The 13,746-nt window shown below is 52.2% G+C and overlaps 4 protein-coding genes across 4 annotated transcripts; 3 read left to right on the top strand and 1 right to left on the bottom strand.

The window, feature by feature from the left end:
* Window positions 1–899: 899 nt before the first annotated feature.
* METBIDRAFT_10208 (uncharacterized protein) lies at window positions 900–1,985 on the bottom strand (the record flags this gene model as incomplete). Its single annotated transcript, XM_018853710.1, has 1 exon — window positions 900–1,985. One exon carries the CDS (start codon window positions 1,983–1,985, stop codon window positions 900–902), a length of 1,086 nt encoding a protein of 361 aa, XP_018714496.1.
* Window positions 1,986–2,965: 980 nt separating this feature from the next.
* METBIDRAFT_116093 (uncharacterized protein) lies at window positions 2,966–5,432 on the top strand. The gene has a single exon (XM_018854033.1). The coding sequence runs from the start codon at window positions 3,078–3,080 to the stop codon at window positions 5,139–5,141; it is 2,064 nt and encodes a 687-aa protein (XP_018714495.1). The 5' UTR covers window positions 2,966–3,077; the 3' UTR covers window positions 5,142–5,432.
* A 3,759-nt stretch (window positions 5,433–9,191) lies between these two features.
* On the top strand, window positions 9,192–10,157 carry METBIDRAFT_10206 (uncharacterized protein; the record flags this gene model as incomplete). The annotated part of the gene is made up of 1 exon (XM_018853709.1): window positions 9,192–10,157. The coding sequence occupies one exon, from the start codon at window positions 9,192–9,194 to the stop codon at window positions 10,155–10,157; it is 966 nt and encodes a 321-aa protein (XP_018714494.1).
* Window positions 10,158–11,085: 928 nt separating this feature from the next.
* FOL1 (trifunctional dihydropteroate synthetase/dihydrohydroxymethylpterin pyrophosphokinase/dihydroneopterin aldolase) lies at window positions 11,086–13,434 on the top strand (the record flags this gene model as incomplete). Its single annotated transcript, XM_018856880.1, has 2 exons — window positions 11,086–11,838; window positions 11,881–13,434. 2 exons carry the CDS (start codon window positions 11,086–11,088, stop codon window positions 13,432–13,434), a joined length of 2,307 nt encoding a protein of 768 aa, XP_018714493.1.
* Between the last annotated feature and the right edge of the window lie 312 nt (window positions 13,435–13,746).

Below are 13,746 nucleotides of genomic sequence, written 5' to 3'. Positions count from 1 at the left end.
AAAAAAAAAAAAAAAATCCTAGGAGTCGATAAATGTACCAAAAAAAAAAGACGTAATATCCAATACGTAAACAGATACGGGCCATAATTTGCTTTGTTTCCCTTTAGCCTTCTACTTCAGAGAAGCGATTCGGCAAGAAAGAGTGACTAGTGCGCTAGAAAATTTATGCGTCTGAGCTAATATTGTGGTTTGTGGCCTTACGTGACTTTGAGGCTTTGAGGACAAGAAGAAAATGACTCAGACTAGAATTTAGAATTATAAGTACTGCTCAAAACCTATTCAGTCCCACGGAGAGGTACGATAATTACTTGTGCCTTGCTCTTGAACTTTTAAGCACATACTACGTGTACGAAACAATTTAAAAAAAGAAGTATCAATATGATAACAATTGCTCTTGCCAGAAGAGAAAAAAAATGATGCAAGACTGAAAAAAATAGATGCACCACACATTATTGTGCGATATGCTCATTTGAGATAATCGAAGGCGGAAGAATCAGCTAGGAAATACAATTTTGGAGAAAACAGTTCATTCAATGCTTCTAAAATCAATACTTTTCGTTGAAAGCCTCCTCAGCTGAAAACTTTAACCTTCCTCTGATTTTTCATGGCCATGTTACCATTTAACAATCTCTAAATCTAGGCGAAATGGAAGTAAAAACTAAGAAGCTCATTCCGCGCATCACGATTCAAACTTAAGTCTTTAAAAAAATTATTATTACACAGTTGAAATTATATTTAGATATCAATAAAATATAAGCTATGTAGTGAATTTTTGCTCTTCAACAGGAATATCAGCTGTTTTTTCCTTGCTCAGTATCCTTCGTTAAAACGAAAAAGTCGTAGCGGAGGGTATTGTTCATGTTTAAGCACTTCAACTTCCAAAACCTGATTCTTTCTGACTATAAAGGAGGCGACTGAGTCTGTTTTCTTTTTCTTGACTGCCAGCTTTCACTATCAGCATGACTGGAAGACATTTTGTGCTTGTTCTGAGATGTAGCTGAATAGGATCTGCTAACATCCGCATAGGTTCTAACACTTGGCGTGATATGGGTTGTATCATGAAGATGACATCTCTGGGACTCCGAAGGAATGTCTCCGCCAAGACTTACCGCAGTACCTTCACTGAAAATACACTCAGTGTCCTTTTCTGCCTCGACACTTGAAAGATCCGCCATATCGTCATCTGTGTCAGACTGACCAATATCCTCGATAATCTCAAATTCATTGCTAAGACGCACAATTTTGTTGACACTGGCGATGTCTCTGGGATCGATGCCATTACGGATTTCATCTTCAATCCTAGTCTCAATCTCGCTGTGGGTGTCAAGTTCATTCCGGATTTCGGCATCATCTTGAGATTCATAGAGGCTTCTACCGAGTTCTGTGTAGGGATAAAATGCCGTAGGGTTCCTCGAGAACAAGGAATGAAAAACTCCAAAGAGGCTCGGGAGTAACGATCCGTTGAAAATGTCATCAGAAAAGTCCGAAAGTATGGAGGAGTCTGAGTCATAAGGAATATCGATATCATAAAGATTCCCTGTATCATCCGATATATCTGAATCCGTATAATCATCTGGGTTCTCCGTTGTTTCGAAAATGTCTGAAGTTTGGGATACTTCGGATTGACTGGAAACGTCTGACACATTCGAGAGCTCTGAAATATGCGAAGTATCAGAAGCTTCAGATACTTCGTCTGAGGCGTAGGCAGAACCCAAACTTTGAGTGTCTAGTAAGTCCAATGCTCCGGAGAAAACCGACAACTGACGCCTGATTGAGTTCTCGAAAAGTTCAATATCTTCAGAGTCAAGCAATGTCTCCATGAGCTCGTAAAGGCTGATATCTTCATGCAGATAAATGGAGCCAAACAACGTCCCCAGCCTTGGCTGGCTCAACGGAGTGTCATATGGCTCACCACTGTCTAGTGTCTCAAGACTAGAGCTGGTGGAGTTTGGAATGACCAAGAGATTTTCAGGTTCGGCTGGCATCTTCAAGCAAGGCAGTTGCAAAATGTCGTGTCAATAATCAAGGGGAGCAACCAAACGGTTTGTGATAGATAGGAACTCAAATCCTAGAATTTGGGAGAGCTGAATGTGGTGCCCGTAAATCCAGTCGGCTCAGTCGAGGGAGAACCTCATGTTTAGACTGCTGAGAAGCATAATCAAGGCGTTCCGAGCTGAGCAAAGTGGACCAACATACCAAAAAAGTCATGGGACCCGATTTTTTTCTTGGAGGAGTAAGCGAGATAAATTCTGAAAAAGCTTACAAACTCGTGAATCTCGAGCTGCTCAAGCTTCAGTATTTTGAAGTGCAGAAAGCAAGATAGGCATCTAGTGAGCCAGCCGTGCTCGTTTTGAGACTCCCGCGAATCGAAACCCAGTGACGAGATGATTCAGCTACAAGTGCTGCCACTAGCCAGTACAGATGGCTATAGGCGATTTTTTTGAAGAAGAAAAGAATGAAAATCTTCTACACGCGGTGATATTTTCGTCGCCATGAACCGCCCATGTCAATAAATCCTAGCGTCTCTGCATCTCGTATACCTTTTTGTCAGCGAGCTGGTAGGCCACCAGAACGGGAAATAACGCAATAAACGAGAACCCACGACCTTCTTTCACATTAGGAATTCACGGCTGTCATATTCGTGATGCTCTGCACCAATGTCACAAAACATCTCGCACGAAACATCCCTCGCATACAGGCTTGGATGTAGCCATGAAAAAGCAGGGCGTGAGGCCCGAGCAGCGCCGCTTGAGCTTGTGTCGGAAAAAGTCTATGCGATATAAAATCGTGCCACTGGCTTTTTCCGAGAGAAAAGTCGCCTTCTTCCGGGCCGTTTATTCGTCCAGAGCGCATTTACGGGATGCGCAAGTATGCAGTGCGCGAAAGCACCCGAGCTGCGCCCTGCAGTACCCACATATAACGATTGATAGTTGAGTTTGAACCCCTCTTGTGGGGCCGGCAGCACCCGGACGGGCGTGTGGCGTGGTTGGTGGCGCGTCTGCCTTGCAAGCAGAAGGCCGTTCGACTTCGGTCTCGTCCAATCCTTTTGTCTTTCTCCCGCGCGGTGCACAGTGTGTATGAGGGGGCGCGGCAGCAGGGCTCTACGCACGGCATCAGGCGTCTCTCCCGTGCTTCAAGGCGGCGATCTCGCGCTGGAGGTTGCGGATGTAGACCGCGGCCAACTCGATGGTGGTGGCCTTGGAGGGCACGGTGATGCCCTCCTGGAAGGTCTGAGGGATCAAGCGCGACAACTCGTGCACGGCCTGGTTCATGCGCACCCGGCGCCCCTGCTCGGCGATCTTGTGGGAGGTCTTCTTGCCCGGGACGCGGTCGCGCCTCCCCGCCAGCTCGGCCAGCTCGGCCAGCTCGCCGCCCATGGCCTCGAGCACCGGCGAGGTCTCGGACAGCGAGGACCCGGGTGGCGCCGGGGCGGCGGCGGCGGGCCCGGAGGCCTGCAGCGCCGCGAGCCTGTTCATGGTGAAGCCCATGAGCGTGCCCGGCCCCAGCGCGGGCGGCGCGGCGTCGACCGGGGTCTTCTTGCCCTGGGGCGGGCGCATGAGCGGCGGGTCGAAGGGGCGGGGCTCGTAGTGCTCGGGCGGCGGGTCGTAGTGGGTGCGCGGGGCCAGCGTCGGCTTGGCCAGGAGCGTCGGCGTCAGGTGCGGCGTGCGGCGCTTGGCCGGGCGGGCCGGGGCGTAGCCGTCCGCGGCAAACACGGCCAGCGAGCGGCGGCGGGCGGGCTCGGGCCCCGGCGCAGCTGCCTGCAGCTGCGCCTTCAACGCCGGCGACGTCAAGGGCTCGAAGTCCGTGGCCGCGGGCGCGTACGCGAGCTTGTTGGAGTTCACGTGCGCGTCGGCGGGCGTGGCCGCGGGCGACACGAGCGGCGAGAAGCCGTGCACGGCCAGGAGCCGCGAGCGCTGCTGGCGCTGCTTGTGCTGGAAGTGCTCCTGGTTGTACAGGCGGCTGTCCTGGCTGGGCAACACGGGCGACAGGAACAACGCGGCGCCGGCGGCCGCGAGGTGCGGCGTGTTTTCCACGAACGCCAGCGGCGGGTACGCGTGCAGGCCGTGGCCCACGCCGGCGGGCGCCATGAAGTCCAACGCGTCGAGGCTGAAGTCGGGGGCGCCGGGCGGCTGGCCGTAGTAGCCGGGGTCCAAGTGGTCGAGCAAGAACGCGCTGTGGTCGTAGTGGGCGAAGTCGGGCGGCGCGAGCGGGTCCGCGGCGGCGGCGGCGGTGTTTGCGGCCGCGGCCGGTGCGGGCCTGGCCATGGCGGCGGTGTTTGTGGCGTTCCCTGCGGCGCTGGGGCCGGTGTTTCGGCCGCTGTCTGGGGCGGTATATGGGCCGGTGTTCGGCCCGTTGTGGCCCGCCTGGCCGGCGTTGTGGCCGGCGTCCGTGGCGGCGTTCTGCCTGGCGTTCTGCCTGGTGGTTTGCCCCGAGTTTGGAGCCGTGGCGGCGGGGCTGGCGCCCGGCGGGGTGGGCGCTACATGGGCCGGTCTAGCTCGGGCGCCAGGCGGCGTGGCGTGGTCGCGAGACATGGATTCGGGCCGCAGCGGCACGGGCAGCACGGCCCGCGGGTAGCGGTGGCGCGGCGGCGGCGGCGTGGCGGCGGGCGGCGGCGTGGCGGCGGGCGGCGGGTCTTGGAGGGGGCTCAGGGGCGCCATGGCGGCGTGCGCGGACGGGCACAGCGGGTCGGGCAGGAACGCTGGCGGGGCCGGGGAAAAGCGGGCAGGGGCGGCGGCGGGCGGCGGCGCGTGCGGCGACACGAGTTTGGGGGCGCTGGCGGCGGGGCGGGGCGTGTTTGGCCGCGTGTGGTTGGGCGCCAGGAGGAGCCATTGCGAGGACATGGCGCTTGTGAGGAGGAGGAGCGGCGGTCACGTGCCGCGCGGGCTGGGAAAGGCGGGCCGGGCTGGGACGGCGGGTGTTTTTGGAAAAGCGGGGTTTTTGTGAAGGCGGGTGTTTTTGTGAAGGCAGTGTTTTTGGAAAAGCAGTGTTTTTGGAAAAGCAGGTGTTTTTGGAAAAGCAGATGTTCTCGTGGAAAAGCCCGGTGCGGGATAAATAAGTGGGCCTGGGAAATTAGGAGGGCCTGGGAAAAACGAGGGGCCTGGCGCGGGGCGCGGATGGGCTCGAGGATCGGGGCCAGTTGAGGGCCGGCGGCCAGGACGTGGAATCTCGGGCAAAAGTCTGGAGATCCGGGACAGCAGAAAATTCGGAAAGCCGAGGATCCGGAAAGCTGAAGATTCGGGGAAGTCCAAGAATTGGGGAAGTCCAAGATTCGGGAAAGCTGAAGAATCGGGAAAACAGAAGATTCGGCAAGGTCCAAGATTCGGGAAAGCTGAAGATTCGGGGAAGTCCAAGAATCGGGGAAGTCGAGAAAGATTCGGAACCGAAGAAGAAACGAAAGAAAAGAAATCTCGACAGTGTCCAGGAAATCGTAAACCGGATGTTGAACGGATGAAAAAAAAAAAAGAAAAAAGAATTCAGTTCCGAAATAGGAATCGAGAATGGAGAAAATAAAATAATACCAATAAGCCCCGTGGATCCAGGGCCGTGTCGTGGCCGTCCGGCGTGTGGCCCTGGCACGGCTGGGCCTGCGCACTCTGCGCGCTCTCTTGGTTTGGCCCGGCCGCCGCATGTACTGGGCTTATCGAATTTCTTGATACCAACTGTTTTGTTGGGGTGTTTTCTTTAATTGATTGTGTCTTGTTTGATTGTGTCTTGTTTGATTATGTCTTGTTTGTTTCAGTCCTGTTTAGTCCTGTTTAGTCCTGTTCGTTTCTGCTTGATTCTGTCCTGCTTCATTCTGTCCTGCTTAATTCAGTCTTGTTTGATTCCGAAGGCTTCGACTTCGACTCATCTCGGGCTGCTTTCTGATTGGCAGGCTGCTTCAATTTTCTCGGCCCCGCCCCCTCCGCCATGCCCGCCGGCTTTGGCCACACTGCCAGTCGCTTCCAGCTTGCCTCTATGGCGTATTGGCCTGCTATTGTTCGCTGTCCCGGTCCCGAGATCTGACTGCTTAGCGCACCGCACCGTGTCTGCAGGACGCTTGCGACGGCCTCTCAGGATACCCGGCGGAGAAGGTGAAAAGGCCATGAAAATAAACGGAAGGGCGGTCAAGAAAATCAATCCGTGAAGTGGCGCCAACAGCCTGGGACCCACCATAGAAGGTGCCGCAAGTCTGGGCCCGGGCTGGCGGCTGCCCTCCACTGTCGGATGTGGCCCTGGAGGCGTCTCAAATAAGCTGTCACCGTAATTATAGCGCGCTGTGCATGGGCCTGCGCCCCCCGCAGAAGACTCCGGCAAAAGGCCCACCACTGGCCGGGCCCTGCCATGATGAGCGATCGCCTGAATCCCGCGTCTCTGGCTGCAAAGTATTGGGCTTAAAAAAAACAGATACCCGGGCCCTCTAACACGGATTCAGCCGCCCGGGCTTTTTTTTCCTGCTGGTCGTGGCAATTTCTCCCTGCTGGCAGTCGTAATTTCCGGGCCCACGTGGCGCGGCGCTGTGCAGGTGCTCCCGCCAATTTGCTACTTGCCAATCTGGATAAACCCAGGTACGACGTCCTTTTCCGGAAATTATGCTTCCGCGCCCGGGACATGCCTTGTCCAATTAAAACCCTTGGATTGGCGGCTCTGGACCTGCCGTTCCGGATTGGGCCTATCGCCTCGCATCGCCCCAGACCACCAGCTTTGGAGTGATACATTTCAGTGTTTCATGGCCATTTGCGAGCGGCCCTGAGCCTCGGTCGTTTTCAGCAACGGCCCGAATGGCGTCTTGCGCTCGTTTCGGGCAATCGCTTGAAGCTGCATGCGGCTCCGCAGTATGCACGAACTGAGAGACCCGAGCAGATCTCAAGCGGCCCGAACCACCGGAACAGTGGGAGAAACGTGGCTTGCGCATGGCCTGAACAATATGCTCCACTCGTGTGAGCCATGTCTGGTCTGCCGCCGAGTTGCCACAAATCGCGGTCCGAAGACTCAGTAATTCCAGGAGTCATCTTGCGTGCCGTATGCTGCTTTGCCACGGCTCAGGATTGCCGTTCCTCGTTTGACCAGCGACTAACCCGGATATCAAGTTTGGAATCTACCGGACAAAATTCGGCCCTGTAATTCCGGGCTTTGCCCTAGGTCTTACTGAGAGTGGCCCAGCAGCAGAGTGCGGGGACCTGTCTTGGTATTGTAGATGTATGGATGCCTTAGTATTGTAAATGGATGGATGTCTTATTGTAGATGAATGGATGTCTTAGTATTGTAGATGAATGGATGTCTTAGTATTGTAGATAGATGGGATGTCTTGGTATTGTAAATGAATGGGATGTCTTGGTATTGTAAATGAATGGGATGTCTTGGTATTGTAAATGGATTGGATGTCTTATTGTAGATGAATGGATGTCTTAGTATTGTAGATGGATAGATGTCTTAATATTGTTGATGGATGGATGTCTTAGTATTGCGAATGGATGGACTGGCTCAATATTGCAGATGCAGATGGCCTATCCCGCAGAACGCAACAACTACCCAAAATGTCGACGGCTACCCTATAGATATCCAGAGAGACAAAACAGTAAAAACATATCCCTCTGTCCTTTGATTCTCGATCTGGCTTGATTTCGTGACAATGAAAACCCAACTGGTTTATCTGCCCTAATTTGTGCCTATGGAGCCCACATCATTGCCGTAAAGAAATCGCCTTTTGCATGACTGCTGGATGTTTCGAGCCAAATCAGCTCATCGTCTGAACAAGGTAAAGAAATTCGCCTAAAACAGAAGCTTTGCCGAAAGTTTCGGAATCTCCAAAAACGAATATGTACACATCAACATCTTTTTGTCCAAACGTAAGTTGCACTCTTGTCTGACCATGACACAAGACATAGATAGTTCTCAGCCAGTCAGTATGTTTTTGATTATCAGCAATAAGACTAAAATAGTGTCTTTTTGCAGTTCTGTGCGACACATCCAATGTTCAGAACCTCGAACCTCCAGAAGCTCGAAATTCCAAAGCTTCAAATCTTCAGAGTCTTAAATTATCACCCGCCTAAACACCATATTATACATCAAGCAACCGCATTGAGAGTAAAGAGTAAAGTAAGCTGTTTGGCAGCTCTCCAGAATGTCCTCTGACTTTGGTTCTCCTATTGAGCACGTGCACAGAATTCAAAGAAAGCCTTGAAGCCTTCCACACCCAGTGTTTCAGGAAATTTTCTTCGGGCGCCACAAAAATGTAATGAAAGAATCAGACAAGCAAAAACAATTTCCAATTTACATGACTTCGTACCATAAGCTCACTTTGATGGCCGGTAACATGTTGACTTGGATATTACTACGAAAGATAACTGAACAAATGAAGACCAATCTAGACTCTACTTTGATGGCTTTTGAAAGCTCCTAATCTACCAAAAGACGACTTTTTTCATCTCTCTATTTACCTCAAAAATAAGCAAATGCACCAAAAAAGCTCCAAGAAACAAATAAATTCGATAATTTCGAGGGTAGGCCCCGAAATACCGGAGAATGAAAGTTGAAGTGACCGGTAGCTTCCGCGCGCTTGCCTTCAGACACGTTAGAGTGACTATGAACTCAGGCTTCTCAGTTAGAGATTTGTTATGGACATCTAGCCCCTCCGAAAAAGAAGCCCCTACATTCTATACGACATTTGAAAAACAGAAAGCTGGGAATACATCAGAGCTACATTCTGGGCCTAGACCCCGAACGATAAGCCAATATATGCTGTCCTTCCCAGTGGTGTGTCTTTTGATCTGCCAAGCCCATGTCAAATTATATCATTAGGGCTGAAACAAATAAAAAAAAACTGCGTGAAATACATTGAATCAAGGCGCCAAGGATCAACTCTCGCCGCTTCCCTTCATATTATTATGGACTATGTTCACAACTCGCAATCCGCGCCTCTTTCGCAGCCGAAAACTGGAGCACGTCTATCACGTGACCATACCCCATCAAAGCTCAGAGACGTTTCGTTGCATCCTGAGACCCTATATTTGCTTGTCTCTGATACTGCAGTGGCACCAGCACAAAGAATCTGAAAGTTGTTTTTTGAAATTGGTCATACTGCGCACTCCCGAAACATCGAGCCAATAAATCCAATCCAATCAGAGTGACTGAACCCAAAACATTGCACACTAAGATCAGATCCGTAGCTATATTCAAGGCATCTAGTTTGACCCGCACCCTCAAGTTCAATGTTTTCCAAAAAAGACCTCGGCTCGAGAAAGAAGACCTTTCCAGGTCTGCCGCTATCGATTTTCGAAAACTCCCGCAAGCCCCAGAGAAAGGCAAAGAAAAACAGGGCTAACGTGCCCTATATCCACGAAGATCCAGAGGCAGATGTATTCATTAACGTAAAGAAATTCAAGCCTTCCAAACCCGCCGCAGACCAAAGTGAGTTTGAACATCTTGACAAGTTGCTACTGGTGCTGGACCATGAAACAATTGCAGAGGCCATTACCGAGCTGAAGACAGACGCATTTCCTGAGAACATCTCCGGGCTTTCAAACGAATCCAAGTTTCTGCCGCCTTCCTTGAAGGACAGCACTTCACTTGCAAGCTTGATACTAGGGCAAGATGCTAGTCTGGCACAGGCCGACGCTACGCGGGAAAAGTACAAAAACCAGGACTTCCCGTTGCCAAAATCCAAGCGGGATCTCAAGCATAGAACCAAGCGATTGCTTGGCATCGTGCCAAGGCTTCTTGCGGGCGAGGAGGACTTGTCGATATTCTATACGTTTGCCCACAACCAGAGCCGGAACCTGCCGCACGTGACAATGTCGCCTGCAGAGTCGTTCGACTTGCCGTGGCTTCAGTACACTGCCGGGTTCTACGGGCTCCGCAGACAGAACTTTGTATCCCAGCTAATCGAGGCGGAGCATGGCGAACTATTGCGGAAATCCAGGAACAAAACCGTGGTCTACTGGTCTCCAGACATGTTCTGCACCTATGTGTTGGCACCTGAGATTATTCTCAGACTTGTGATGGAGGACATGGCTTTGTCCAGGGATGAGGCGGAGTCTCTTTTGCGGCAGACTGCAGACTTCGGGAGTCACGTGGCAGACGGCGTGGAGTTGGTTGATGATCTAGATTTCGATGAGCTTGAGATCTTGACAAGAGGGATCAGTGAACCGAAGAAATCAGGGCCCCACGAGACATAGCTCAGGCCGATTTCTGGGTGAGTTTGAATTGAGGTGCCCGTTTGACTCTGCAAGGAAGAAAGACAGAGTCAGCAGTATCCTCACAATCTCAAAAATATACAAAGAATAACCAGGGACATGTGTTCTGCCTACCTGGCCTCGAACACGTGAAGACGGTCTATTGGGACAGTGCACATGCTGAGAATTCAGGTGACGAACATTGGTGTTGGCTCTTTCCTTTGCTGTCGAAAAAGAAAAATACCTACAACTTTTGAGTATTTCCTGGTGACGCCCACTGCAGACAGAACACTTCACTTACGTTTCGGCCCCATGTCCTCTGCTATCTGGCTAAAGGCTCCATCCAATAAAGCCATGCAAGCTATGTGCAGGCAACGCCGTCATGGTACAATGTCTGCGTAAAAAGAGCCATGGCATCAACGAAAGATCACAAAAATGGCCCCATTTGCGCTGCTTGGCTCTATACCGGCTCTGGGCGACAGAATATCGTGCTGTTGTTTTCCAATAGTTGGCCCAGCTGGAGGGCGTGCCGAGGCCGAATATCTCGTCGCGTCACGTGCTCTGGTACCATGGAGTCGACTCACGTTTGAACAGTCCAGCTCATTTCAACAAACCAGGGCCCAGGAACCTCTCTTCAAATTTCGAAAAAGCCGCTGCTGTCCCGACTTCTTGAAGCTGCTGAAAATCTCGTGTTGCCCAAAAGATCCACTTTCGTGTCCTTTCCTGGCCTCATACATCATAGCCAGATCCAGATCATCAGGTCCCTCCAGGTGCCCAGGAAGCCAATCCGTACGGCCCGTTGCTCCTGATTTCGTGTTACTAGCACCTCATTACTTCTTGGAGAACCCCGGCAAAAGTGCTTTCGCCAGTCTTTGCCTCGAAAAAGGCGTTCCAGCCCCTTCTCCGCATCGCAGCACCAAGACTCCGGCACATGTCTGATAAAGTGCACATCTCTGGCCTCGAAGGTAAGGCCATTGTTGGGCTCGACCACTGGCAGAAACCCGTGCCGCACCCCGTATTCGTCGATGTTGATTTCGCCACGGATTTCTCGCGGGCCTCGGAAACAGACAACCTCCACTACTCGCTCAACTATGCGGTGATTTCCAGCAAGATCGCGACGTTTCTCGAACACAACCAGCAGCGCAACTTCCAGTCGTTGGGAGGGTTGGGCTCTGCCATTTTGGGCGACGTTTTGGCTGTGGAAAAAGCCGTTTCAAGCTCCATTCAACTCAAGATCTCCGCACCCAAGGTGGACATCCGGGCGCCTGTGTCGTTCTCTACATCGACGCAAATGCAGGCCCTCTACCAAATCCAGGGGCTCCGTGCCTTGACGCTCATAGGCGTGTTTACTTTCGAGCGCTTGAACAAACAGTACGTGTTGCTTGACATTGATTTGAATGTGAGCGAGCCGCACTTGAATGTGGCCCGGGTCTCCGAGTCCGTCAGCGCATATCTTGAGAGTGCCAATTTCAAGACCGTGGAAGCGCTTGTGGCGCTGTCGTGCCAGTGGATCTTCCAGAACTTCCCGACCGTGAACACTGCCGGAGTTCGTGTGACAAAGCCAAACGCCATTGTATATACCCAGGGCGTCGGCGTCTCGTGTTTCTATGCACGCGCCGATTTTGAGAACAAGCCGGTTCTTAGCTTGCCGGAAACGGGCCGCAATGGGAGCTCAGAGAACCTCGTGCAAACGCGCGACAGTGCTCCGGCATCGCCAGCCAAAGAGCAGCCGCCTGCGTTCGATTTGCCCGTCGAAACAACGTGTGACTACTCAGGCAAGCATAATGTGTACATTGCCTTCGGCTCCAACGAGGGCGACCAGATCGAGAACATCTCCACGGCGTTACGCTTGCTCAATAACCACCCGCAAATCTCGGTCAAGGGCTCGTCATCTCTTTACGTGTCCAAACCCATGTACTACACCGACCAGCCGGATTTCTACAACGGGGCTGCTCTCTTGCAAATGCAAGACTTGAGCCCCCATGACCTCTTGCACGTGCTCAAAGATATCGAGTACAAGGACCTCGGCAGGGTCAAGGACTTTGACAACTGCCCGCGCTCCATAGACTTGGACATCGTGCTTTTCGACCGCATGACCGTGACCTCGCCCGATCTCGTGGTGCCACACAAGGCCATGCTCGACCGCACGTTTGTGCTCCAGCCGCTTTGTGAGCTTCTTCCGCCTGATTTCACTCATCCGGTGACGGCAGAGCCCATCCACAACCACCTAGCAAAATCGCTAGCTGCACTCTCGGACCCAGAGGTGCAGGAGCTGCCAAAACTCGTGCTGGTGACCCCTGGGACCGGTGGCAGAAGGCTCAAGTTCAACCACGACGGGACTTCTCCATCTGCATTGATGGCCATTTTCAATGTCACGCCGGACCTGTTCAGCGATGGCGGTGCCAGGCTTCGGTTGACAAAAGACGAAATCGTAGCCGAGGCCTTACGGATGAAGGAAAACGGGGCGCAAATCATCGACGTGGGTGGGGTGTCAACACGCCCCGGGAGTTCCGAGCCACCGTTGGAAGAAGAGCTCTCTCGGGTTTTGCCGGTCGTGGAGGCGATCAGAAGCGAGCCCCGCTTGGACGATGTGTTGGTTTCTGTCGACACGTATCGCGCCGGGGTTGCCGAGAAGGTGCTCGATGCCGGGGCCGATATAATCAATGACATCTCCATGGGACTTTATGACAGCGAAATCTTCAAAGTGGTGGCGAATCATGGCTGTGGATACGTGATGAATCACACGCGTGGCACGCCCGCAACCATGAGTAAATTGACCACTTATGGCCCTGCTGACCCCACGTTTGTGGAATACAACATCGACGAAAGCATGGGGATGATGCCCTTGCTAGAGTCTTCCACACGGAATTTGCTTAACGGGGTGTGCCGTGAATTGGCGGACCAGTTGAAAGTGGCCACTGAGAATGGCGTGCGCAAATGGCAGGTCATCATCGATCCAGGAATAGGTTTTGCAAAGGACCTTGGCCAGAATTTGCACATTATTCGCCACGGCCGAAGATTCAAGAAATACGCACAGGTCGACTTGAGCTCGGAATCGTATACCAGTTTCCACGGAATGGCCGTTTTGATGGGGACCAGCAGAAAAAGGTTCTTGGGCACCCTCACCGGCCAAGACGAGGCAAAGCTTCGCGTCATTTCAAGTGCCGCATCTGTAGTGGCATGCGTGGAGCAGGGGGCAGATATTGTTAGGGTTCATGATGTGAAGGAAGTCAAGGAGGCGCTCCAGGTGGCCGACGCAATTTACAAAAGCGCCTTTTGAGAGAACCACATGTTGAATATCCAAGGCCTGAGGTACAAAGGGATGCTCCAGAAATTACAAGACAAAAATCATAGTACAGACTGGTGACCCGTTGAAAAAAGCAAGGGGTTGTATGTGATCTTCTTTGCAGAATCTCCTTTTGGAGCCCTAAAAAGTCCCGAGACAAGAGCACGTGGTAATTGGAAACTACTAGCGGACATCCAATCTACATGGGATCAATTTACCGAAAAACAGTCGATGGTTAAGATGCACTTCTTTTGAAAAATATGTCTCGGTATGAAAATCCAATTCTCGAGCCTACAAACAGGGTCT

Source organism: Metschnikowia bicuspidata (genome assembly GCF_001664035.1).
Source record: "Metschnikowia bicuspidata var. bicuspidata NRRL YB-4993 chromosome Unknown METBIscaffold_1, whole genome shotgun sequence".
Taxonomy (NCBI): domain Eukaryota; kingdom Fungi; phylum Ascomycota; class Pichiomycetes; order Serinales; family Metschnikowiaceae; genus Metschnikowia; species Metschnikowia bicuspidata.
The sequence above is the reverse complement of the archived record's forward strand: the minus strand, read 5'-3'. Positions and strand labels throughout refer to the sequence as shown.